Source organism: Lingula anatina, chromosome 4 (genome assembly GCF_051362555.1).
Source record: "Lingula anatina isolate TDL-2025a chromosome 4, LinAna3.0, whole genome shotgun sequence".
Classification (NCBI taxonomy): Eukaryota; Metazoa; Brachiopoda; class Lingulata; order Lingulida; family Lingulidae; genus Lingula; species Lingula anatina.
In genome coordinates, this window is record NC_141770.1 from 27316472 (window position 1) to 27341767 (window position 25296).

At 39.7% G+C, this 25296-nt stretch overlaps 2 protein-coding genes across 2 annotated transcripts; one reads left to right on the top strand and one right to left on the bottom strand.

The window, feature by feature from the left end:
* Positions 1 to 821: 821 nt before the first annotated feature.
* On the top strand, positions 822 to 3637 carry LOC106159621 (galanin receptor 2a). The gene has a single exon (XM_013535939.2). It carries the CDS (start codon positions 2209 to 2211, stop codon positions 3382 to 3384), a length of 1176 nt encoding a protein of 391 aa, XP_013391393.1. The 5' UTR covers positions 822 to 2208; the 3' UTR covers positions 3385 to 3637.
* Positions 3638 to 19944: 16307 nt separating this feature from the next.
* Positions 19945 to 25247, bottom strand: LOC106152214 (uncharacterized). Its single transcript, XM_013525726.3, has 3 exons — positions 24424 to 25247; positions 22186 to 22329; positions 19945 to 21720 (listed from the first exon to the last, which is right to left on the bottom strand). Exons 1-3 carry the CDS (start codon positions 24479 to 24481, stop codon positions 21482 to 21484), a joined length of 441 nt encoding a protein of 146 aa, XP_013381180.2. The 5' UTR covers positions 24482 to 25247; the 3' UTR covers positions 19945 to 21481.
* Positions 25248 to 25296: the final 49 nt, after the last annotated feature.

A 25296-nucleotide genomic window follows, 5' to 3' on the forward strand; every position in this document is an offset into this window, starting at 1 on the left:
GGTAATGTTGAGCAGACATTGATTCCTCTATCCCACCTGCGCAAGGACATTAAACCGACAGCTTTAATGTATATGAAATGATTACTGAATCTGCCGGTCTTCTTTAAATAATAACGCTGTATGGTACTGACGTTAGTAACGGATGTTTAAATAATATACCTGTGATAAATGAAGGTATGGAGCATAATTAGACGAATGGCTTCCCTACATAAGTCGATTTCCATCATCCGTTGAAGAGACACAAAGCTGATTTCAAAGCCGGGATGACATGTAAGAATGACAAGTCACGAAGACGGATCGATGACAGTGTAATGCCTGAAGACGAATGCATGTACCAGCTATCTAAATCGCTTAGCGAAAATCGCTTAGTGAAACTATGAATTTCATCTCAATAATTTATATGCAAGTATCATCCTGCGGCATTACGGGTCCATACCGGTCAAGGTTTGCAGTATCAAATCACTAAATCACTGCCCCGATCACGACAATATTTAAAGCCCCAAAGGCATCGCGACGGCGTTTTAATCCGTCACGCTTAACCGAGCAACATTTATTTTCTAGGCCTATTGTTATCTTTCAATATTACGCCTATTGGCCCTTGTCGTAAATGTACAATTAGAGATAAAAATCAATCATTGCGTAACTAAATATCATAAGCACATTAAGGATACCGCCATGCTTTAATGCTTTGAGACTGAACTTCGTCAGAGTCATTCATTTTGTCAAACCTGTTGGGGAAGGGATCCTAAATTACATTAGGCCGAGATTCTCTGATTGTTACGTTACCAGTCTGTCGTATTACAAGCAACCATGGTTTCCCTCTAGGATATTGCTATGTTATTCACTGCCATTTATGTTGTTTGTCAGGACCTCGCGATCTCGGCCATGGCTTCACGCCCTTCCATGACGCCAGCAGAAGAGAGAGAAAAGTGGACTTCTATAAATAGCTGACTGCTTCATGGTCTGTGTTATTGTGTGAGCTGGGCGAACCATCGGAATTAATACTTCTACATCATGCACGCTGGCGTTGATTCGTGTATTTGATGTCATTGACGGAATTGCTGTTGCAGAAGATTGGAAACAACCGGTTGTCCCTGCGGCAGTCTGCGACCTGTAGAGAACGGTCTTACTTCACTGGGTTCACTTATTAAGCCGGCAGTTGAAAACTCATATGGTCATTTTCATTGGAATTGTCGCACAGCTGGTATGTTAGATGTAGATCAAGGTAATATTCAGACTGGTCATGTTTCCCTCACTCGTGATTTAACGCTTTGTTAAAAGGACAGATACTCGACAAGATCGCCAGTATTATTCCCACTGCTACTCGGGGTTACAAATACACTTTAAGAGGTCAGAAATCGGAGAACTTCAACTGTTTACTGCAATAAACAGCCCAGTAAAAAAGAAAACGAGATCCATCGGGACAGCATACGGTAAAGTAATTTGGTCTTGAGGAAGAAAATGAATGAACCGCGTAGAAAAAACAACGTCGACGGCTTAATTAAAAACAGGCCTATGATTTGAGAAAGCGTTCCTGGTGGGAGTGGTGTTAGACTAAATGACCTGGGAAAACGAACCAGTATGTTGGAATATAATAACTGTTCGGACAGGTAATCTTCATATAGGCGCCCGCACTATCGTCTCTGTAACCACGGACGCACGTCTACTGTGACGTAACAAATATATAGTCACTAACGCTGGAACTGAAATGCACATACTCGAGGTCTACCCGGGGTGCTATCACGTCCAACAAAAGTGAACAGGAGTATTTTCGTGGGTTGATGCACGAAACACATGTTTGAAAGTCTGAATCAGGAAGGGAAGCAATTAATGCACCATACCACGCAAGACTGTTATATTTATCTTCAGTGTGTACCGCCGCTGACGGTGTAGAGTAAGGTGGAAGAGAAATCGAATTAAGATAAGTAAACGGTACATTTTTTTAGATTTCACAACGCTTTGATCGCTGATTTATTCTTGTTACAGCTTTATTAATTATATGAGAGGAGAAACATGAGAAGATTCAGACCTGTACAGTCTCCGCGCCATTAGAGATAATTCACCTTAAAATGACTGAGAGCTCATCTTGCACTGTTGCTGTGAAGTTTCAGTCAGCGACACGCGTGGAGGGAAATAATGAATGACAGCTGATTGGTCAGTTTCTGCACTATCTAATGAAACCTTCCCACCAATCAAATTTGGCTGAATATGGCTCTACTGGATTTAAACTCCAACTCGTCTGTAAACATCAGTATTGGAATGAATGTTACGCTAGAATTCCCGGACAGGAACTCAGTAGACGACAGCGAGGCCCTGGCCGTGGCTGCTGTCCTATTCCCGGTGCTAATGGGGATAGTGTTGACGGTGGGGATTCTCCTGAACGCGCTCGTGGTGTGCGTTACGTTGTCCACAAACGCTATTATGACGTGTGCCAGTTCTTTATTCCTGAACTTGGCCGTCAGTGATTTGGTGTTTCTCGTCTTCTGCCTGCCGATTCAGTGCGCTTATTTCGCCTCTCAGCTGAATCTTCATCTGGGCCGGATGACGTGCAAGTTGCTGTACTTTATTCAGTACACCACGCTGGGGGCGAGCATTTACACCATGACTGTGATATCAGTGTTTAGACTCTTTGCGGTGGTGTTGCCACTGAAGTCATTCGGCAGACTAACGTGCCGCCATGCCGTCGTGTCCAGCCTGGTTGTGTGGATCTTTGTCTCGCTGGTAAACATTCCAATTCTTATATACTACGATGAGCCCGACCAGAAACCCGGGATCCACATCTGCACCTTGCACATGTCCACGATGCTACCGTTCTACCTGAACGTTTTCATCATGACGGGAATGGATTTCTTTCTCCCGCTGGTTGTGACTGGGTTTGCGTCTCTTTATCTCCTCTGGGAGCTCTGTAAATCGCCGATATTGCAGCCGCGGAGGTACTCCATCAACTCCACCAAGGCCTGCGACACGTGCATACACACCCGGAACAAACAACTGGTGGTTCTTATTGGAGCCGTGGATTTATCTTTTCTAATATGCTGGGGGCCGGCGCAGATTCTTTTCATTATGATTGCCGCGGGTTACCAAATCCCTCGAATCCTCGACCAGGCTATTCTGGCAGTAATTGTCTATTCTCTGGCCTTCGGACACTCGTGCGTGAACCCGATTTTGTACAATTTTGCTTCTCGCGGGTTTCGCAGAGCAACAAGAAAGTTTTTGGTGCGTTGGATTCGCAAACTGAAGTGTGTGAAGAGAACGGACAATGCCAGGGAGAGTGGCACGGGACACCACGGGATTTTCAAAGGAAATCGGCCCAATGACAGATCAAAGTCACAAAGCAAATGCCAGCACCATCACATCGCCTACGTGTACGAAACGGCAGTTTAAGATTTTTTTGGAAATATTATTTCATTGGAAAGTTTGACTTGTTTCGACCAGGAATACACGCTGTACATTAATATGTACTAGTTAATTGGCAATACCGTATGGTTTTAAGATACAATGCACAGAATTGAAATATCGTAACTTTTAATTTCTGAGTATGTACTTTTAGATACAAAGGCAAGCTATAATTCTTCTTATGTACTGACATTTCTACAAGATTTTAAAATGAATACAGTGATTTCAAGTAAAAGTTCTGCATTAAGGCTTAAGTGCTTGAGTTAAAAAGAAAACTTGTTGCCTTTCTACTGTTCACACAGTCAATGGCGGGGGCAGTGGGGTGCAGAAGGTATGTGTACCTCCCATATCCTCTGAGCCACAAACTTCTTTTTATGGCCACCAAAAACCGATATTACGGCACAAGACCAAAATAAGTATATACTTCACCACCCGGTGTCCTACTGGTTAAAGTACATGTTACACATGTGTTCTCGTATATCGTTGTATACTACCAAGTGCAATGAGGCAAACGTTTTATATAATCCCCCCCCCCCCCCCCCTCTCTGCAGCCAAACGGTTGAACCCCCCAGTGTATGGAACACGTCAAATCAAACGGTATTTTATGTTGTGTAAACATCGTAATTCGCGGTCTCACGGGGATGCTGTATACGGAGTCAGGACACGGGATGTTGTTTATACCGAATAAAAGTGAATCATCGGTTTACAAAACGCGTCAGGATAAATTGCTCATCGTTATTGTTATTTATTTCGGCATTGATATTTTATTTTTCATTTCCCCGTGTAATTGGTGCCAATAATTGTCAAATAATAACTGTCTTTGTTACACTACAATTGTAATTCCGACAAGGCTAGAGTTTACACTATATTTGTCATGGTCTTTGTATCATTATGGTTTAATATTCTTTTTTGATAAGAAGGTAATGATTTTGCATGATGATGACTTCACGGAGTGTAAGTAAGCGGCATTTCTCGAGCCTAGGACCCACTGCCAGGTTCTAGTTGGAGCCAAAATATGCTGTACCTTTGTTTTGGCAATTGCTTGTCTTATCGTCGAGTAACACAATGAGAGGGAAATGTCTGCGTAGATCATGTAGAAACCATTCTTATTGTTCTCCTTAGAGAGCACGATGGCTTGTTAACCAATATTCTGAAAAAAAAACGCGCTGTATAATTATAAAAAGCCACCAAACGAAGATCTTTTTCTCTCAGGGGGATCATTGCCGCGATCCCCACCATTATTGCATGCGTGTTTAAAAGCCAGTGGCACAGTTCTGTATACTTGTAATAGGCAAAGCACGACTAACAGATCAATGGTTGAAATTACAAACCTGAACATTTCTGACAAATGTTAATTGCGTTGGTAAAAATCCGAGCATGCAAGCGTCTACTTCATTTTAGTAGCATTGCGTGACTGCCTTAGTGGTTTGTGGCGAATCTGTTAAAAATAAAGCACATGCTAAACACATTAAATGGGATTATTGTTTTATTCATACATACACATTTTGATGTGGCAGTTTTAAGACCGAATATTTCAGACTCTCCCTTTCCCTCTCTCTCTCTCTCTCATGCAATATCGGTACAAAGATTTAGAATACTCTACTTGTTTAGGACTTTTCTTTCGACTTCTTCTAAATAACATTTCTTCATTAACCCTCTTATAACTGTCTCTCGTTGCCACGATAACTTCAGATCACTACAACTTGAAGAGCCGAGGAGGAAAGTGCAATTAAGGTGTTATTAGTTGAATAATGGAGGTTCAAGGTCAAGGTCAACACCATGAGGACATTACATCTAGATTAAATTTCCAGCTTGGTAAATGTGTTAACGAAACGTTTTTCCCAAAGAAGATAAAAGTTGAAATTATCGAATCAGATTACGCAATTGAGATAAAAAGCAATTTTATGCCACCGAAGCAAAAACAAGGTAAAATATGGGGTAAAACTGCAAGCTAATTATATTCCTGTAAGAACATTTCTCTGGCTTTTAAAATTAATTGGAACAAAGTAACTTAGACTAAACGACATTGTTGTTGAGATATGGTGAAAAGCACGCGTGTTGCATGTGTTGTTTACGTACTATTATGTCACTGTTACGGTGACGGTAAATGCAGAATAGTTTTAAGAAGAAACAGCAATGATACCCAAGTGAATAACCTACCACAGAGGTGTTTTTCTGCCAACTTTGTTTCTAGTTCTTTGACGGTTTTAGATTGCTTCTGCTTGACCTTATCAGAATACGTCACCGTCAGTAGTCTCATGTATTCCGTTGATGGAAATATTATCCTGTTAAAAGGCTTCCGTTCCCACAGTGCGTCTAATTTAACAATGGTTATCGTCCTCACGCGATGCCCTAATTCCAGTCTTCCCATAATAACATTACCGTTTCTATACATTCGCCTAGAGTATAGTTATTACCTTCAAATGTTTTTTATTGAGACAGACCGGATTTTCTTAATGCGTTTGTCCACTCCTTCAGAGAAATGATTGCTTTTCCTTTTCTATTTCTTTTTAATAAATGTATGATGTAGCAATTAGTGCATTTTAGTAAAACAACGAATGAAGGAACCAATGAGGGAAAATATCATGGAAGAAACACTTACGAAACAAAAAACGAAAACGAATTAATCTGCGGTTAGTGTGGTATCGTTCAAAGAAACCCATTGACTTTGCGGGGTGGAGGGGGGTGTGTAAAACACATCACGTGTGCTAAGTTTCACTGGCATCACGTATTTCTCACTCGGAATATAAGATATTCCTGGAAACTAAGCCTCTATTATCAGTATGTCCCTGGCGTCTCTACACAGTAATGTAACTGCCAAGGACAGGTTGCCAGAAGTATCTGAGACCCGGGGTGTTGTTCTCCCCCCCCCCCCCCCCATCCCCCTTGCTGCTCACCTCTTTACGTCACAGGGTCACCCTTAATTCCCGCTGGTGCAGTTATCTATGGTAGCATATGTGGAATGGAGGGGGCAGGACCAGAACATTCTGACCTGAGAACTGAGTCAACCACATCAGTACACCAAGCACTGAAAGCCACTCCCTGTGCTGTGCCCTGGGTAGACGAGATATTTCCAGTTCTGCAAACACATGTCTGAGTGAGTCGTGATGAACACTGTACATTGACTGAACTCAGTCAGTTTCCTTTTTGCCACAAAATACATGTCTACTCATCCAGTAAATTGTCCCAGACACTGTTTAGATAAGGTTTTGATGGCACTGAAATCTACAGTGTCTATTGTGCCTTCTTGCTTTTTTTCTGTTTTAAACTCACATCTGGCAGGGAATATTGCTCATAACGTCCCGTCAGCAGAGCTTCGGGCAGGCGCGACAAGAATATTCCCACAAAGCCAGAATTTGATCATAACCTCTACACTGCACTCCCAAAACGCCATCGCAATTAAATTTGTCAACTTTCCAAATTTCCTGAATTACTACACTGATGATTTTGGACCAAGCAGCGCCCTTTTCCCCTCTCTCCCCTACCTTTCTGCCCCGGTTCTTGGCGTTGTTTAACTAATCAACCCCCATCACCCTCATTCATGCCGTCGCTCCCATATGTTATGTTAGAGGCTTTCGTTGGCGTATTTCCCAGAAAATATGCCATATTATTAGCGGTAATGGTACCTTACACCACTTTCAATTACATGAAAACTATAACACAAACGGTAAACATCCTTCGTGAAATCTAAAAGAAATAAACATTAAGACGTCTGCGTTATTAAGCCAGGATATTGTATATTATATATATTTTTAAGATGCTTTTGGGAAACAGGATAACTTGGAAGTGTGTTACTTAGGGCGTATTCCCAGAGCTTTTAGATCGATCTATCCCCGCGGGGAGTCTCACTAGATTACTGTCAGATAATCCGGCTTAAATGTCCGTCCCGCCTACTACAAGCTTTAAGGGGGTAATTAACTTTCGTGCCCGCTCGGCTGGCAGCTATTTAGCGTGAACCCCCAGGGAGTTAGGTCGATCTAAAGTAGATCGATCTAATCGCTGGGAATGGGGTCTTAAACAGCCTCCCCATCTTATGGCAAATTATCCAGAAGTTGATTTAGACCGCTTTAAGTGGTTTGTTTTACTGATTCAACATTGCCAGCATGAAATTAGCTGTTTACCAGCTAAAACTATACAAATGCATTTTTCCTTTTGAAGAAAAAAGGATTTTGGATAATTACTTGGCAAACGGACTACAAACAAAGAAGTCACGTGAAGTTACTGAAAGTGCTTGTGAATTATTCAATGTCTTGAACAGCGGGTGTCCACTTGTTAATCTCGCTCGTGCCAGTGACTTAAAGTCTGTTTCATAGCACTGCACAAATAACGTCTCTCAGACGTCACTGGCATAGTTCACCGGGCACCTCTATCCCGCTATAATAACCTGCATGATTATAAGATATGGGAAGTAATATCCAAGTGACCGCGGTCAATGACATCTCTCACCTCAGTGGCGGTATACAGACAATTAACGTTCTTCGGTCGTCACTGATGACGGATTCATCACCATCGTATTTATTATTTATTATTTTTCATTTTGTTGATTCTATTATTTTCGATACTTCATAATACATGTCTTATCTTTTATTGATAAATTTACTGCATATATTTATTTCTTTATTTCTTTCTTTCTTTATTTATTTCTTTCTTTATTTATTTATCGTTTTGGCCAACATAGTTGAGCAGAGACAATAACTGATCTTGTCCATTTTTTTAATACGATACTTTCGACAAACAGCTGAACGTTTATCTTTTTCCTATCACGATTAGGCAACGATAGCCGTATTATTACAGAAGCCAGACCAACCAAGTATTTGTGGTTAGCAAATCGTTGTTCAGATGTGTGTGTGTGATATTCTAAGTTCTAGTCAACTCTTGTTTTGATAATTGGAATGCTCCCCCACCATCTGTGTTATGGGATAGCGTTGTTATCTCACTGAGGTACATGTATCTCCTTTCAAACCAGAATAAAACTTTGAAAAAACGAAAGAAAAATAAATTTTATCGGTGATACTGGATTATCTTATCAATGATTTAAATGGCATTATTGCTTCATGACTGGGCTTCTGAGAGAGAGAGAGAGAGAGAGAGAGAGAGAGAGAGAGAGAGACGGCTTCTCTGGCTTAATAACAGAATACTAATAATGCATGTTGACAACTCACCAGAATGTTCAAGTAGTCAAATAAGGCAAACCGCAGGATACAATCAGACTCTTCTATTCCTATATCTACTCAACAATAACCAACCTATCACTGGCAACAGTGGCTATTGCCCCCACACTCCTTCTGGGCAATATACGCTTGTTATTGCTTTCCTGACCACAAACAAAAATAATTTCACTTGGACAAACTTCAAATAACGCTGGAAATGCCAATGTCGGTTGTTCACTTTGCCCCCATATACAGTGATTTGGACAAAAGGCCCCGATAATTACCTTGTCAATAATGATAAGTTGGAAAATAAACAATGTCTGCAGTGACGACCGTGACTTAGAGTGGTGACGTGTATGTGCTTGTGTGCGCTTTTGTGTGCGTCTGCGCTCTCGCGTGTTTTCGTTAGTCTGTGTGTGTAAACGTACGTTTATGTTGGCGTATGCGTGTGTGCGTGTGTGTACGTGTGTAAGGAGCTCTTAGGAATGCTTGTCCAAAGATGCGTGCAGTAAATGACTAAAGAGAACATCAATCCCTATGCGTGTGCTTGTTTTAAGGAATGTGTGTATTTGTGCGTTTATCGTTCCAATGCGCCACTAATATCCAATCAACGATAGAAAACCTATTTATTCAAAGGATTTCTACAAAAAGTGCACTCAAAGACCAAAGTCCTGGGAATTACAGCATTTTTTTTTCTTCTGTGTTAAGTACATTCTCCGAATACCCCCTGGTGCTTGGGAAACAAGAGATAGTTGAATAATGAAAAAAATTGAAAAAATAAACTCTTCATGATAAGTTAATACGTTCAATTCATTTTAACGAGTTTATACCGCGGTTCTACCTGCATTCCAACCGCGGTTTACGTGCGTCTCTTCGCATGGAAGACACCTTATTGAAATCATATCTCTGTCTTTGATTAATCACGCTCTTCGATCACATCATCCACTGTGAGAATGTCGAAATAATGAATAGTGATCTATAACCTTCCTCCCTATCTGGATATCACTCAGAAGAAGAGCTGATTTCAAAGGGCAAGATGATTGGATTTTCTCTGATGAGAATTCAGACCGTTTACTGAAGACGAATTTATCCGTCCTGCTTACCTCTCCGTACTTTCGATGTTGTGAAACGTAAAATATATGACAGAAGGTGCCGTTGATGTATTCTTAAATAATAATTATTAAAATAATAGAAACAACCAAATGCCCAAAATCTATGCACATAAACCTCTGTGAACGTGTAAGAAAAAGAGAACAATTGTCAAGCCAAGTAGCTATCGTTTTCTTTCATGTTAGATTAAAATGTTAAAATAACAAACTTGGAGATTGATTGTATTAATAGATATACAAAAATTAAGTGCTCAAAATATCTTTTGTTTTGTTTTGTTTCAATCTAAAATTGACTGTGCGTTAGATTTACACCCTTCCATAATCTGTATTGCATTGTATTTTTAGACTTAAGCTCCTTGGGGTTGGATATGATAATCATTGGGTTTTGTAATTGATTCTTGTAAATTTGCAGAAAAGAAAAGTAATAAATGGGAGCATTTATTAACGTCAGGTATCCAGATGGCGCCGTCAGGGGGTTCCAACATTACATCAAAACCACTGCGACCTTCCTCAATATGTAAGGGTAGAAATGAAAAGTTCAAAAGTATAATATAATCAAAAGTCTGCACAGATGAATTGCCATAAAAACCGTCAGTTGAAACTTCTATCTGGTTGTCAATCGCATATAACTACAAACGAACTCTTGAATGTCGTGGTTTTTTACAAATGTGATTTAATGATTGCTAAGCTTTTGTCATCCGAAATCTAAGACGGCTAGACGCGTTCGAGAAGGTGTAAAAGCGACCGGTAATGTTCATTCTGTGAGTACGGCCGCCAGTTCTGCACCACACTCAAACAACAAAACTTAAATAGAAAACCAGTCTTTGAAAAGACTGCCAGGAAATATAGCTGAGCGAGCTTTTTTCTCTGTTAAGTTATAACTGAAGACAATTGAAATTGCTTTGCCATTAATTTCTATGCTCATCTGTGATATTGTCCCTGTTATACCGTTGTTAAGTCGACTTTAGGCAGTCGGCTATCCCTTCTTTGCTGTCTTATCTTAAGTCAAAAGTGTTTGTCGTTATTTGCAGACACAGGAAGCAGGTAAGCCGAACCACCCCACTGTGTCCTAGGCAGTAAAGTCCTTGGTGGCGTCATTTGTATTGTAAACTAGTGTCAAGACAAAAAAAAGGAAATTGTGTTTTGTTTCGCCTTTCAGAAATCCCTTTGATCCTCATTGCTCAGTTTGAACAGTTCTATCTGAGCGCGGGTCACTGGATAATATTTGCTGACCTTGGAGTTCTCTGGAGTTTTAGTATAGCCGGGGCGACATATCATATCTTAAAAACAGGAAAAGAGCAGGGAAATTTGATGAGCATTTCCGTCGGCAAGGGAACTTCTCGGTTAGGGAACGGACATCAAGCATTATCGGAATCATCAGAGAATCGCGTCAGTGACTCGAACATCCTCGAGAAAATACAAAAATCTGATTCTGAAGGCACTCTCTGGTTAAGAGTGCAAGTTCAGGCCTACCCAACTACCAGACTCGGCACCTAAGGATCCTGAATTCACCGGTAGATCGGACCACACTACCCGTTTTCAAGGTGTGTGTCAGATCGCATTTCGGAGTATCAGTCAGAACACCGACAGGATGAGCCCACGCTCGGCTGTCACCTTGATTGGATAGTAAACGATTGTCGTAAAATAGCTATATGATTTTAAAACCGGGTGCATAAATTTGAAAAACACCTAGAATAACTTTAGACTGCCACATTTATCTAATACAATGCAAAAAAAGTTCTATCAAAAGTGGTTAAAGCATTCAAACCGAATGTCGTGAAGTCCCCATATACCCCCATAGAGACAATAAAATAGATTACTCTAAAGTAAGAGTACAGTCTAAGGTTGTTCTTGGTGGTTTTCAAATTTATGCACCCGGTTTTAAAATCATATAGCGATTTTACGACAATCGTTTACTTTCCAATCAAGGTGACAGCCGAGCGTGGATGAGCCCGCGGTCGTCCTACAAAATTTGTTCCGGGTGTGATACTCCGAAATGCGATCTGACACACACCTTGAAAACGGGTAGTGTGGTCCGATATACCGGTTAATTCAGGATCCTTATGTGCCGAGTCTGGTAGTTGGGTAGGTCTGAAGTTTTCTTTAAAGAAAACTGTTAAACAGTTTCCTGCATCTGTTCCAGAAAAGCGTTCGTTTTGAAAAATACATTGGATACGAATATTTGCCAGCGTGGAAAGAGTCTGCGTGATAAACACACCGCAAGGGCCTCATCTAAAATGTAATGATCAAAAAGCTTTTAAAGGGTTGAAACATAACGAAATAAAGTACCTTTAAGTGTCATTCTGGTTTCTACAGGAAATTGAGTCGTCGGCTTAATGTACTGCACCAGATAAACGCTCCAATTTGTTCTTTGCACCATTTCAAAGGAACCTCTACGACTTAAGTACGGCTTCATTGAGAAGGTGGTTAATACCTACCATGTGATTGCCTATGTTGTATGTAATACCACCACATGGTAAGACACTGCAGTAATAGCCAATACCGTTCACAGATTGTTATGTGTAAAACTGTCTATAATTCATGTTATTCATTCATCTTGATGTTATGGGGATACAGTCTTTATAATTGCACCATGGCACGATTCATTGCGCAATTATTAAAATTTGTTAGGTTATACTAACTAAATCATTAACTTGATTCTAGAGCGAATCTAGAACGTGCAGGTGCCTCGTTAGTCGACTTTTCCCCATTGATCTTCGGTTAAGATTGTCCTCAAAATCACGGAAGGCAATATCACTAACGGGCAAATCAATACCAGTGTGATCATCACAAAGGGGATCATTTACGCCCCCTTCGGCTTTCGATCCTCATTAATCAATTTTTTGAGTACTTAAACATGTAAACTAAAGATGTAACTGTCACCAGTTGAATGCCAGCAAGACTGTTAAAAGCTTTCAGCTATAACCTGGAGACGCTGGCACTGAGCGCCTTGCTCCAGGTGCTTCACAAATTATCGTCCCTGCGATTTTAGAATATTGCATATGATATTTACAATAATCAGACGTTTGATGTATGAGAGACAGAGAGGGTTATAACATGCAATTTCCATATAAATTAGATTTAAAATTACCGAGGACTCCTATCTGACACGGGTTGTATTACATAATGTTGACAGCGGCCCATCAGCAGCAAGACAAGAGAGATTGCGCGTGATTTTAAACCCATTACAGCATGTGGAAGCAGCATGCAGGTTGGTTTTTAGAGATAAATTTGAACCTAACCCTTTCATTCAGAACGCCTCTGTCGTTTATAGTACACCCTGAGTTTAAGTTTCCTCCACTCACAACATGTCTTTCTTCGAACTTCACTCGAACTTGTCCGTCTTAACTCTATCTCAACATCACGGCACTAGGAAAAGCGATATAAAAAACGGCAAAACATTTACGAACACAGACATTAAGCGTTGCCTCAACTCAGTTCAGTTTATGGGATTTCTTTTCGCCAATGTCTCGGTTTTTGACATGCCACTTTTTTCTCTCAATAAAATAGCTACCGACATCGAAGTGGTATTCATTTCAAGTGTTTTTATTATTTATATATTAGTAGTTGAGTCTATAAAATTGTTTTGTAACTAGAGTCCTTCACCTCCTTAAAGACGGCCTGCCTAAGCAAACAGAATAGCCATTTGAATGTAAGTCAATATATCACTATAAAGCTATTAGTAAAAAGCTTACATTTTTGCAAATACAAACAAGGCAGATCAGTGACGAACAACTGCCAAGTAAAATAAAAAAAAACAACAATTTTTGTAGGTTTTGTATAGAGCTGGTCTTCACCGTTTTAAGCTGAACATTTTTTCAGACAAGAACAGAATATAAAACGGAGCACAGTTTTGCACAATATTCAGCACTCCTTGACATTCTTGTTACAAAAGCATAATTCACACCTCGCTTAGCTCTGCTAATATGTAACCGTACTTGAGGACAGTGTATTCCACTGTGCGTCGTAGAGCCAAGAAATGGGACATTTTCATGGATGCTACTTGTTCGTTTACTGTTCCTATATTATTATTATATTTTTTAATTTTGGGGGATGTGGGTTGGAGAAGAAGGTGGCACCTCAAAAGCTGTGGGGAGTCACGTGTTTCCGCCCCCCCCCCCCCCCTCCCCGGTTTTCATGGATCCACAGATATAATAGATAAATCCTACAGTTTACCAAGAATCAAGACAAACAACATCTTTGCCGCACCAGACATAAAATCGGGTAATCTGAGTCATTTCCCCCTTTAAAACGCAATAAGGCGGTTTCCGATCAATCAGACTAATGGCGGTCAAATGTCCGTGCTCGCCACAGGTCACAAGGCGCCGTGTCCCTTCATTTTCTTGCCTTCTTATTCCTTGTATGCCCTATCTGTGCGGTTTCCTTGCATGTTTGTGTTAGTGTGCCTAGCTTTGGGAATGTGTTGGCTTTAGATGCATGTGTGGGGGAGCGAACATGTGTGTCCACGCAACAATTAAATGAAGAGAGCTTCAACTATACTTTTTTTGATCAGGCCTGGAAAGATTTTTTGAGTAATCAATAGCAGTGTGTTTGTATGCTTGTACATGTGCTCGTGCGCTATGCGTGTATGTGTGTTTGTATGCGTGTACATGTGCTCGTGCGCTGTGCGTGTGTGTTTGTATGCGTGTACATGTGCTCGTGTGCTGTGCGTGTATGTGTGCGGTAGTGTGCAGGTAAAGAGAGAGAGAGAGAGAGCGAGGCCTTTCACTGTTCCTTAAAAGCATTACTAACAGACACTCCAATTATAAGAGTTATCAGGATTTCAGCGCCAAGTAAGACCGAGCAGGTTGACTATTGATCAGGACACTCAATTACTGCTGCCATTGAAAGATGATGATATAATCATGAAGGAATTAGACTCCATTGATTTGATTATAACCACATACAGTATATTCATGACAGCAGATTAAAACTGGATTAAATCGGGCTTACACAGATTAGTCTTAATCGAAATTGTCAAATGGTTGTAATAAGTACATTTAGCTTTGAGTGCTCCACCGCATGTAGAAATTCTATTAGAAATGCGCTCTGCGTAGTGGTTTATAGTACTGTATCCGCCACACTGTACAGCAATAATAATACAATAAAAAGGGGCAGAATATCAATAAGACTGCAAAAGAAATTACATTCTTAATATTGCATATTTGAAAAGACTGTATAATTTATGAAAATAAAAAACCTCCTACGTACTTAAAATAAATTAAAAGCACAAATTTATTTGACATTTTAATAGACAATGAAGGGCACATAAAACTGCACTGTTTATCGCATGATTTGGTATTTTAGTTTTTGGCGCGCAATTTACCACCTGGTGCTTTACTGCCAACACGAATACACCTTGAAAACAAGATATTTTGTCTGCCGATTCTGACTGAACGATGTTCTCACGCAAGAAAAAAAACGTGTTCGATTTTGTAAAAAAGCTTTTAACTTGATATATCAATCTTAATATCACTTAAGTTAACAGCTTGCCCTTCTGCTTGACTTATTATAAAATATGCTTCATTTATTTGACAGCTTTTTCCCGTTGGGCATTTTGTTTCTCGCTCCATCTCTTTCATTGGGTACACGTGTTGAAGCTGCGCGCAATAAAAAGAAACTAATATGAACGTTAACAACCAATCCTCTCGACCTAGCTATCTCTCTGGGTCACTTTTACTTCTGTGGGCGTGAATTTGGCCTTTGTGAGATATTTGCCACGTTTTGGACACCTCTCTCACTATTCTTGAAAGTACATAACATTTAGGGACCATTCCCACAGATATTTGGATCGATCTATCTCCCTAGATCGATCCAAATATCTGTGGGAATGGCCCCTTAGATACGGTTTTACAGGCCCGAGTTACTGGCATTGTGAAGTGACATTTATTTTCCTAAATTTCAAATTTCATGATTCAACAATAAAAAGTTCTTCAAGAGAACCAAAATTTGGGATATCTTTTTTGTTTTCTGTGCCGCTGAGTTTCACAACATGGCGTGCAGAAGAGAGTCTCCGGTGTAGCTCGGAAACTCAGAGTACTCTACGGGTCTGGAAAACCTGTCATAGTACCTGCTTTCTGTTGTTCTTGAAAGAGAGGGTTAAGTTTTATTAATTGTTTAAAGAGATTTATTGTTTTATCGTAAAATCTATACTTGACTAAATGCACTGGTTGGTTTATGCAATCCAACAAGCAGACATGACGGGGGTCACGTTTACACACTCATATGTCCTTTATGCCTTTCAACTAAAACACTGTATTCTAAAAACGTCGTTTTTTCACAGGCAAGGGGTAAAATTACCTTAATGCACCAGTTTATTCTTGAAATGAAACACTTGCACATAATCAAAGGATTTCAGGGACATCAGAAGTTTTCTAAATGATATGGAACCCGCAGACAAACAGGAAAGGTGCAAAATGCAATCAATTTGTCGCAAACAACGGCGGATTTTGTTCAAATTTTCTCCCTGTTGATATAAAAAATGAGCCCGCTGTTAGGATATAAGCGAACAAAAATGCATGGGAAAGAACTTGATATATAAGTGATAAAATGATAAAATGCCTTTTAAATTTAACACCATGTTTTAAAACACATAACTGTAGCCTACCAGGCACCTACATGTAGGCCTATAGTTGTAATAGTGCACCATTTCATGCAGAAAATGAAAGACATGCACGAAATCAAAGTATGCCAGTCACGACAAAACGTTTCTAAACATTAAATCTACATAAAAAGGCGCTCAAATAATCAATATAATGCAAACATCAAGGAAATCTCGTAGGAAATCCGTGTTTTGTACTGGGGGTGCTGCTGGTAAATATGGACGACATGAAAGGTATCACGGGGTTAGATGTGCATCGCTTTGTATTGTGACGTGTCGTGTTGTGATTGGTTGTGTTTTTATCACGTACTCTGTGATGTTTGTCACGACGTTTCGTTTTCTATAGAGCTGTATCGTCGAAACTTAAAAATTCATAGTTCACATTGCAGGATTTGAATATTTTTTAAAAAATGAAAAGTACAAATTTGTCTGATATTCTCAATGGCAATATGGGCCACATTAAATAAAACCATTTCTTACATGATTCAATGTTTCCGTTTATGCAATTTGTCGCTGGTCAATGCAAGTTTCTGCCATTTGTCTCTTTACATCACTGGAAGTCCCACACCTTTGCTAAAACGGTTGGGAGGCACGAGAAATAGTAGACGACGGTTTTACCACAATGTGATGGTGATATGAACATTAATGTATGAAGCATTTTTAGGGTGGAGAATTTACTGAAAATTTACTGTCAGAAAATATCCCTGGATCCGCTCCTGCAAACACCAGACTTGCATCTTTGAAGCTCGTTGGCACCTGACCCAGTAGTTAATAAAGATCTTCCACGGTGTTCGCATGACTCTTCCCTCAAAGACGGTGCCGGGTTACCAAATCTAGTTAATCAATCCAATGCTGCATATTTTTCGCCATCAACCCACTAATAGTTATCAGTTCGTGTTTGCATATGCACCCTGAGCGTTAGAAATTACCTGAACTCACATATGATATCGTTCCTCAAGGCGACTGGAGAATGCTACTATTTGTAACATGGCAGAGGTGAGTTTCCTGGAATCTCCAAAATTCAGGCTGTTATTGTACATGGCACGCACGCTGATAACAAAAAATAAATAAATAAATAAAAATAAAATAAAAATAAAAATAAAAAAACGAGCATCAATATACTCCAATATAAACCAATAAATATTAAGTTCTGAAACTCGAGTTGTTTTAGTTAATAACAAAAAAAAACATACAGATAATAGCAGTAGTTTTCAACATCCTAACAAACTCAGGGTGACTGCTATATAATGACCATAAGGAAATAGGTACATGTTGTGTCACTTTCTTATGTCATCCATGTATTTATTACCTTTTTTATATATGTTATGTATTATTTACTATTTAAATATGAAATAAATCAAATCATATAACACACCAGACAATAGCTGAACATCTCTGGTGAGCTATCATGTCAGACGACCTGTTGCCATGACAACGCGCCCGTCTTTCCCAAACAAGATAAAATATAATATACGCATCCTATAGTCATGAAGATTCAGATAAACGATGAGTGAAAATCTTATGAGATAAAGCAACATCTGAACTACATGTATTATTTATTAAGCTCGACTCAGAGATGGAGGGAGAGTGGGCGAATGGGAAGTAATAATACCAAGGTCGTTTTTTACATCGATGAAACTGAAATAGTATGTAATAATTGTTCTCGCCCTTCTTGGGTGACGTTAAAATGAAAAAAATGATTTCGACAACTGTATTTGATTTGTCGTTTTTAATCTTAGGATTTGGTGAGAAGCTATTTAACTGAGCTATTATATTGCTGTCATGTGCGAAGCCTTAAGTCGTCCTTACATTATTTTCAAAGGAATGAGCAGTGGAAAGGTTGCTGTTATTACAAATGACAGATCTAAGACCCATCACATTAACATATTAAGTGTTTTTTTTAACGTTTCAACGGTAGGAAGTTCCATTTTCTATCTCCATTTCTTGGTACTTACTTTACTAAATGTTTTCAATTGTGAACAGGGTCTTTGATTTCAATATTTCATATTTGCCTCTTCATGTATAATTAAGATTTGGATTGATTCTATGAACATGTGGTAATCGTCCTCTATTATTGGTACATTTTGAAATTAAGAGCAACAGCAGCGATATCTATCCCCTTTATCTACCTTGTGGAAACCATCCTAATAGACTTTTAAATCATCAATCAAACAACGCAATCTGCTTCAAGATGCTCAGCACTGTCAGTAATAGGTGGCATAAGGTTATAATGTGAATTATCTGTTCATTTGTTTTATCCAAGCCAGCTTGCAGTGCTCATGCAATCATTCCTTCCACTCGTGTTTTGCTATGTTTTGTAACCTTAAGTTTAATTCCGTCAAAAATACATCCAGTTTCCCTGCTTTGTTATCTCTCCAGTAGAACTGTTGTGTGCCGTGTATCTGTAAATTGACAGTAAGTGATCAAGACATTCAACGCTCCCAAGACCGCTAAACCACCCTATGTTTCTAATGGTACAATATACCAGTTCGAACGACCACAAGGGTTTCAGCTAAATTATCATGATTCTGTTTCACCCAGTGTTAGCCGAGTGTTGGGAATGTGTTAGTTTTGAATGTGTTAGTTGCGGCGTACAGTAATCAATCGATTGTGTTGGCTCGACTTGGAGTCGAGACTTCGCAGCAGACACATTCACGCGTTTGGTCACAGGATTGTTGATCCGGAATAAAAGCAGCGTTTTCTGTTTCAACTGAAAACCTCACTTACATTGAGTGTGTCACCTCAGCTTTTGAGTCCAGACAGCGTTATTTGACCCTAGCGAGGGCATGGATTTCAAATAACACGTATAAACCACCTTTAATAGCCTTCATACGGTTCTAATAAAGACAATATCCCAAGGATTAAACCAAATTAATCATTTTATCAGTCATAAAAGAGACGTAAAATAAACTTGTTTAATTTTTGTTTGTAAACTTTACCCCACTTATCAGACCTACTTGTCTACCCCATTTATACACAGTATAGAAAGCAAGCAGAAAAATCCGTTCAAGTGTCGTTTTCAGGTAATATAAAATGATGTTATTTGGTAGTTCTCCAAGTTATACTATTTGAACAGTGTGGTGAGGTTTGGTCGACTTTTGTGGCAAAAATTTGAGTTCATTTGTACAGTACCTTACCCTGAGTGTCAGGGCACTGTACAGCTAGCTTGCTAACTATTTATACCTTTTCACGGAATAGCTTTACCAGTTGATCATTTTTTGCTGATATGAGTTATTTATGAAATCACGATCGAGCTGGCAATACTGAAATCTAGAACCTAGGCTAGCAGTACCTTTAATGTAGAAATAAAAATTATCTGATGACAAATCGTTCATAGATGAGTTAAAATACCTCTTGTACTCTATCAATTTTACGGTGCTCCTTTATAAATGAAGACTTTTGTGTTATTATCAATTACTAACAGACCATACAACAAACACTTCAGGGCATTCGCTCTTTCAAATGGAAAAAGGATCGATAATTACTTGTTGGGACACAAAATGTATCCCGTGTGTGTTTATACTCTAGTAGGGGCGCTTAAATTGTGTGAAGAAAAAAAGCAGCCAATATATATATTTTTAGAGGTTTTGAATCAACTGATTTGCGACAGAGTGCATTATCTGTATCAGATCAGATCACAACCGGAAGCAAGGCACTTAACGATGAAAATATCACCTAACTCCAGCAGTGTTGTGCATAGCATTTATTTCAGTGGTACTCAATAAAGTAAAATACATATACAGTGAACAATCTAAATTCCTATCGTACGATAGCCCTACCATAGTATATCCTTTTTTATATAAAATATCCGTTTAAATCATATATATAGCGATCAACAGTTTCATCTGAAATAAAAAAAAAAACCTTAAATAACATAGGACGTACTTGACTTGAAGATAAACATGTATTTAAGTCTAGATTACATTTGAAATTGCGAGGCCCGTACGGTGCGCGTATACTGCCCGTAATACCTTTTTCGTATGGAGTCTGAGCGGAGGTAGACGGTGGCCGTGCGAAATAGCACGGAACCGTATGGATTTAAGGCCATGTAATGTAGACATACTCAGCGTAGCCCGCAGCCCCTTACGATTTCAGAAAAAAATTGTACAATTTCACCGCACGGAGCCCGTGTAAATGTAATCTATAGGCTTAAGGGATAACAACTGTTCATATGAGATTCAAAGTTCCACAATGAATAAATTGTAAACAATGCATAGACACAGACTAAATTCCATTTTACCACGAAAACGGTTCCTTTCGCAATTATTCTGAAATCTGTGCTTGTCATCGGACCACGTGGACCTTCAAAGATGACTACCCTCCGTAAAAATCTCTCTTAAAAGTTTTTACAAAAACTACACTTTAAAAATAACCAATTGATTAATTTGAATATCGAAACACAGTGGCGGATTTAGGGGGTGTCAGGAGGGTCCTGACTCCCCTTCGATTTCTGAAAAAAAATCACACCAATGGTACCCTCTTGAAATTAGAATTCTGACTAGCTGAATCATAGTTCTACACCATACAAAATGGCGCAGTCCGCTCTCTAAAATTCCAAAATTTTCGGTCACTTTCAGCGGGCCCCGAGCCCCACGCTAGGGGGGAAAGGGGGTCCGCTTTGCATGCGCGGACACCCTTTTCAAATAACCCTAGATCCGCCACTGGAAACGGATTCATTAACAATGAGAAAATATGGGGAAAATGTCGTATACCCCAGACACTCTTTTTTATGGCACTTTTCCTGCCATAATGAAAAGTTGTCATCCGTTTGAGTAAATGACAGGAAAATTTGCATAGTGAGAATGAACACATTGAATGCTAAGTTGCAAACTTGACATTTAAATATTTTCATACAAAACGTTAGAAATCAAATTATTTAAGGCGTTTGATCCTCAAGAAAGTATGACCAAGAAGTTGAAAGAGACACTTTTCTCTCAAATGGTGTCCTATAAAAAGAGTTCATGGCACTATTTATTTATAAGACTTAAATAATGATCTAACATTAAAACGAACTGAATACAAAATAGTTTGATCGCGTGACATCGAGCTGGCAATAGTGTTCCTTTAGCAGCCTTTTAAAATAAAAACATTTTCACAGCGGCTGAAGTGTACAGGGTGATATATTGTCTCTGGTCTGCATTTGTTTGTTTAACTAAAAAAACACAATAAAAAAACACTATTTACAAGAACAAGATTCAAGAAACCTCTGCAAACTATTGTAAGGATTAGTTCAACAAAGTAAAGGAGATGCCGCAAAAAACAGCATTCAGAACCATGGATATCACAGCCAAGAGAAGCAGCGGTCCTGGGTTCATGAACTGTGACGTAGCGCCATTACAGTAGTCGGTATTACAGTAGCATTCTTCGCCAAATGCACCCCCTGACCCCTGGATACTACCAACGGAGCCCCCTCTACACGTAAAAATCGTGGAGTTTCCGCATTCTCTTTTGTATCCGACAATTGCTGAAATTAAGAAGTCCAATCATCATCTTGGTGCGCCTTCACGAATATTAATAACAGCAATTTATTTGAACTCTTTCTGGTGCATTCCCTAATTGCCGCCACCTGGCATTTTACATATATAAATTGTTTATTGAGCCTTTTTAAGTTTTGATCTCTCTTCTCTCTACCCGCACGAAAACGAAGTAGATACTCCAGCGCAGTAGACTACTGCAATCATACTGCAAACATGCTTCAAATATGCTTCGATGTGGGAGCTAATTAGCATATTTGAAACATGCTTCTATCATACTGCTAATCTACTGCATTAATGCTCCTCCTCTGTACAACCCTATGTAATTTTTGAAGTAGAATTGCAGTAGGCTATACTGCATTTCTACTGCAAAAATGCTCCACACCACTACTGCGTTAAAATATGCTTCTTTGCTACTTCGATACTACTGCATTTTTGTGCGGGTATATACCTACCAAATCCGCCTGCTCCTATACCCCCATGTGATTTCTTACAAGAAACAGAGCAGTTCACTTTTGTGGCAGTAGTGGCCGCTTTAAAGATTTTACCACAATCGCCTCCCTCCAAATCTTCACACTGGTAGCACATGACTGCTTCACCTGCAAATCATAATCAATTTTGGCAAAGAAAAGTCTTCGAAGTCCTATCGTTATTCTTAGACTGCATTCCCACAGATTTTAGATCGATCTATCCCCGTGGAGAGTCTCACTAGATTACTGTAAGATTAGCAGGCTTAAATGTCTGTCCCGCCTACTAAAAGCTGTAAGGGGGGTAATTAACTTCCGTGCTGACAGTAATATAGCGTGAACCCCCAGGGAGTTAGGTCGATCCAGATGGATCGATCTAAATCTGTGGGAATGCAGTCTTAGATGCCTCAAAACCAATACTAAAAAGCAGACAAATAGGCCTATCATTTTATGTAAAATGTATGACAAGAAATTCTTAAAACTAACCATAGTTACTAACGTTTTACTATTTCTGATCAATTATATTAACTGGTCGTTAATTCAACTTAGTGTCTACAATTACTACAACTGTAATAAAAGATGACCTTTCAGAGTTTAATGTCCCTTCCTTCGTGTATTATTTATCTTGTGTTCTGATAACGCTGTGTTTTCATAGTTTTCAATATGTGTTAACACAGTTTATTCTTCTTGTGTTTGTAACCATGTTATACAAGTATATAGCTCAGAGCAGACAGCAATGCATGGCAAGTGGTTTGAGGGCACTTGAATTATAAAATAAAGAGCATTCATATCGTGAAGAGCCGAGGTCTAGCAAGGCTAAGACCTAAATATGGCGGACCTAAATGAAAGGAAGACCGCGTAATCCTTCAATGGTCTGTCAATGACATTCATTAGCAGCTTTAGTAGGTGTGTCAGACATCTTTAGGGGAAAGCTGTTAAATCGATCTAGGTATGGGAACCCAACCTTAGATAGGGTTCCCATGCCTAGATCGATCCATCTTGATCGGTCTAACTCCCTAGGGAGTCTCACTAAATTGCTATCAACTTAACCGGCTTAAATGTCTGTCACGCCTACCGAATCAGCTAGGGGGTAAATAAAATTACCCGCTAAGAGCTTTACTAGGCGTGACAGACATAAGTGAGCCTCCCCAGGGAGATAGATCGATTAAAATATCTGTGGGAATGGTTCCTTATACGTCCAGATTCGATCTATCTCAACAGGGATTCTCGCTAAGATACGGTTAACAGGGCCGTAGCCTCCGGGGGGGGGGGGGGGGGGGGGGGGGGGGGGGGGGGGGGGGGAGGGGGGCAGCTGCCCCCCCTGGGATTTAGAATTTTCCACACTGGTAGGGGGACACCCCCTCCCCTCTCGGGGGCTTCGCCCCCTCGTGTCCGCTTACTGCCCCCTGGCATTTTGCTCAGGCTACGGCCCTGGTTAATGTAATCAGCTTCGTTGTCTTACAAGTCCCCCAGCAACATGAACAACATACAAATAGCTTTCCCGCCTTTACCGAAGTACTTTAAAGGTACATAAGAACTGAGCATCGGTGGAGCGTGGATTCCCAGTAACACATATACAATGTATAAACCACTTCTACTAGTTTCTGATACGACTCAAATAAATTCGACATGCCAAGGGATAAAATGAATATATAACGCAATCAGCCAAAAAAAAAAAAAAGAGCTTTAGACTGCTCCTTTCTTTAAATTTTTGGTCAGAAATTTAACCTACTTTCATGACCTAGTTTTCTATCCCATTAATACACAGCGTAGAATGCTAGCAGAAAAATCCGTTCAAATATCATTTTTCGAGTAAAATAAAACAATGTTTTTGGTAATTCTTTTACTTATACTTCTTAAAACTATATACTGGCATTTGGTTGGGTTTTGTGGTCAAAAATGAAACTTCATATGCATCTTTAAGTTATGAGGGGTTTGTCAGACGATTCAGCTGATAACATTAGCTGTGCCCAGGCAAGAATCCCTGCTGAGATAGATCGACCCTGCTGGACCGATAACATTTCATCTGAACACAGCCAGAGAGAGAGAGAGAGAGAGAGAGAGAGAGAGAGAGGGGGTGGGGGGCAGTAGGTCTACAGGCACGCAAGAGTTTGTTTAGGCCTATGCATATCGATTTCTACCTGTAATAAATGAAAAAAAAAACAGCGTATACGTAGTAGAGAAGAGCCTTCACTATGACCTAAACCTGACTATCAGTGTACCTACCGTAGGAATACAGTCCAAATAAAACCGCCAACCCAACGACAAACGTAAACGGCGCCATGTCTGTCACTGCAGGGGAACCTTGTGGACAACAACACTCTACTTGAAACGTAAAACCTTATAACCGGACTACGTTTTCTAAACAAAGAGAGCCTGAGTCTTCCTTCTGATAACACAGCCAACGAGTTTTGTACTTGAATCGAGTGGCGTATGGTATATGAGAAACGGGGACTGTCCAATTGTCCTCACCAGCTCTGCCACGCCAAGTTCGGCTGTCTTAGATAAAGCATAAAACATGCCTAGTAGAGTTTGATTGCGAAATTACCCATGTATTATTGAACACAACGTTGCTTCATTTGTGTTGCTCACTATTGAGTTGAATTTCCTTTATTGTCATACTTCTTTGTCACATTCGATCGGCGTTTAAAAAAGTGTTCAGGAAGCAAAGCATGAAAGAATAGCAAAACCCATACAGGTACACATATCAAATGTTCAACCAATCAGAACAACTCCCGTTCACTTGCTTAGATTGTGTTTCTTGTATGGTTCTCACACCTTTTTATTATTTGGTTAAACCTAAGGTCAACACCAAGTACGGTTGAGCGTTCGCCTTATTTTTCGGTTCAAAGAACTTCTGAGGTCACTATACAATATGAAAAACTGGCTGCTTTACATGTGCTTTGTTACAAGATAAATACAGTTCATGGACCCAGGACCGCTGTCTTGGGGACATCAACGCTTTGTATTGACATGTTGACATTCTTAGATTTGCTGGCGTCTTCTAGGCCCGACCACCAGCATAACGTATTGAGCTCCGTTATGAGCTCCATTAATATATCAGAATTGTGAATAGATGTATTTATCCTTTTTTCGCAA